The sequence below is a fragment of the Primulina eburnea genome, chromosome 15 (genome assembly GCF_022965805.1).
Source record: "Primulina eburnea isolate SZY01 chromosome 15, ASM2296580v1, whole genome shotgun sequence".
In the NCBI taxonomy this organism is placed as follows: Eukaryota; Viridiplantae; Streptophyta; class Magnoliopsida; order Lamiales; family Gesneriaceae; genus Primulina; species Primulina eburnea.
The window spans coordinates 24583480-24586137 of NC_133115.1; the positions used below are offsets into that span (position 1 = coordinate 24583480).

Genomic DNA, 2658 nt, shown 5'->3' on the forward strand with positions numbered 1-2658 from the left:
GTTGTGCATAGGACCGTTCCAGGCAGTTGTTAAGACTCGGAAGGGTCTGTGTCAGGGTTCTAGACAGCTGGTGCATGGTTGGTTCGAAGGGCTAGGGTAGGCGCACAGTTGGTTCGAAGGGAGTTGTGTTTTGGGGTGTTTAGGTCGAACCATTCACGTCCGCATACATGGGGCTATGGTCCATGGTTATATCAGCCTAGGAGGGTTCAGTCAAGTCCTAGGGTGGCAGGTTCGAGGCTGCTCCAGTGTGATTTGGTCTAGGGTCGAATTATGGCCTTGGCTTGGAGTTAGGGCTTTCAGTCCATAAGTGTAGAAAATCCAGCAGTTGTCCAATCGAGTGTGAGGGTCCTATACGGCTGGTAATATGTTGTATATGGTCTGGTAGGGTGTTGCGAAGTCATGGTTTAAGTTTGGTTGCGTTTCGAGTTAAAACCGAGACTCCAGTCAAAGTTTTAAAATGAATTATAAAATTTAATGCCTGAGCTCGAGTTTACTTCTAAGAAATGTTTATAAGTATGTTTTAATAAGTTTGGATGGATTTGGGTTGAAGTTTTGAGGTGGGTAAAACGGTCAAATTATGGTTTCTTGGGCAAATTGATCGTTTTGCACTCTAGTCAAGTTAACAATACAGGCAGTGCCTTGATAACTAAAAATGAATGTTTAAAATGTTTATTTTATAAAAATATGAAATTTAATGAAAAAGCATTTCATGCTTGTTTTCAAGAAAATGTATATATATATATATATGAAATTTTATAAGTGATAAATATGATGACATGTTTGAAGGAGGCGATTTGGTTGTGACTAATACAAGCATGAACGCGAACACGAAACATATAAGGCCAATGTTCAATTAATAGGTGAGAGTGTCTCTGATGTCACAGCCGCCTGGTACCATGGTTATACGTTGATGGATCCATCGACTGACAACTGATATGAAAGTCACAACTAATGATCTGAATTCAATAAAGGAAAATTTATACGTTTACAATGACATGATATGGATATTTTTATGTTCATGCTTTTGAAGATCATGAAAGTTATTTTAATTACGATGCTTTTTACTGTTGCATGTTATGTATATGTATTTTGTTATCACAGTTCAGGTGTGTTGAGTCTTTGGACTCACTAGGTGTGATTGATGCAGGTGATCATGTTGATGAGGAGATTGAAGGTGCTGAGGACTGAGCTGGGGGTGCACGGAAAACCCGAGGACATTTTATTTTTTCCGCATTACATGACTATATGAGGACATATTTAAACAATTTTAAAAAGTTGATGATTTTACCATGTTGAGGGTTTTTGGCAAATTTTATTATGCTTGGTATTTTACGTTTAACTGTAAAAGTTTCAGTCGATTACAGTTTTAAGATTTTTAACTGCAGTTATTTTATCCAGTAGTTGGTTTGCCTCATAAAATGCTTGGTTCGAAATTTATATGTATTTTTGTGTATATATTCGGCTGAGACTTAGTGATTTTTTTTCAAAAAAAATTTAGGAGTAGACGTTTCAGTTGGTATCAGAGCGAGGTTTCCTGTAAAGGGTTGTGCCACCGTCAACTTCAAAAGCTCAGTCCCCAAGCCTCAAGTCTGTAAGTTTTAAATTTTTTATTTCTATCACCTGCATGTTTACATGATTATTATGTTTAAGTACATGTTGATATGTTTTTATGTTTTGAGGTTAAATGATTTAAAAGCTAGATTTAATTGTATGTTTGTTATGTTTAGAATTTGGATTGTATTAAGATAATATGCCTCCCAGACGAGCTCCTAATACTGATAGGCAAGATGACACTCCTGGAGGTGACAAAGTTTTTCCACCACCACCACAAGGAGTTCTTGTTACCTGAGTTTTGGAGGGGATAACACAGCTGATGGAGCTAGCTCAGCAGGCTCGTAGACAACAACTCGATATCTATGAACAGTTCAGGAGGCTGAATCCAAAAGAGTTCAGTGGCACCACCGACCTTTTTGTTGTTGGGGGTTGGATTAGGTGCCTGGAGCTACACTTTCGATATTTAAACTTGCGGGATGTTGACAGGTTAAGATGTGTTACCTTCATGCTGCTAGACGACACGTCCTTGTGGTGGGAAGGAGCAGCGCATGCGGTGAATCTAGCTATTCTCACATGGAACCAGTTCAAGGACCTCTTCTACGACAAGTATTTTACTGCAAAAGTCTGGGGGCATCTGACTAGAGATTTCACGAGTCTTCGACAAGTGGACTCTTATGTTGCAGAGTTCATCCAGAAGTTTGATAGGGGCTGTCACTTTGTGCCCCTTATTGCAAGAGACGCTGTGGAGAAGCTGATGCACTTCATGAATGGCCTCAGACCCACGATGCGCAGGGATGTTATGCTAATGAGGCCAATAGATTACGAGGCTGCCACTTCTTGCGCCTATCAGGCGGAGCAAGCACTGAGGGAAATTGATGTGTAAATGCAGAGGAAGAGACATCAGACTCAGCAGAGTTCACCGCCCAACAAGAAGCAGTTCACAGGACCTCCCAGAAATCAGGGGCAACAGAAGCCCCAAGGTCAGTTTAAGAGGCCAGGGCAGCAGAAGCCCCCTCAAAACTCAGGTACTTCCAATCCTGAGGAGAGGCAGCCATGCAAACAATGCAATTGTTTCCATACTATAAATGCATGTGGGAACGTTTA

At 40.5% G+C, this 2658-nt stretch overlaps 1 protein-coding gene across 1 annotated transcript; it reads left to right on the plus strand.

The window, feature by feature from the left end:
• Positions 1-1873: 1873 nt before the first annotated feature.
• On the plus strand, positions 1874-2437 carry LOC140815577 (uncharacterized). The gene has a single exon (XM_073174655.1). The coding sequence runs from the start codon at positions 1874-1876 to the stop codon at positions 2435-2437; it is 564 nt and encodes a 187-aa protein (XP_073030756.1).
• The last annotated feature ends 221 nt before the right edge of the window (positions 2438-2658 follow it).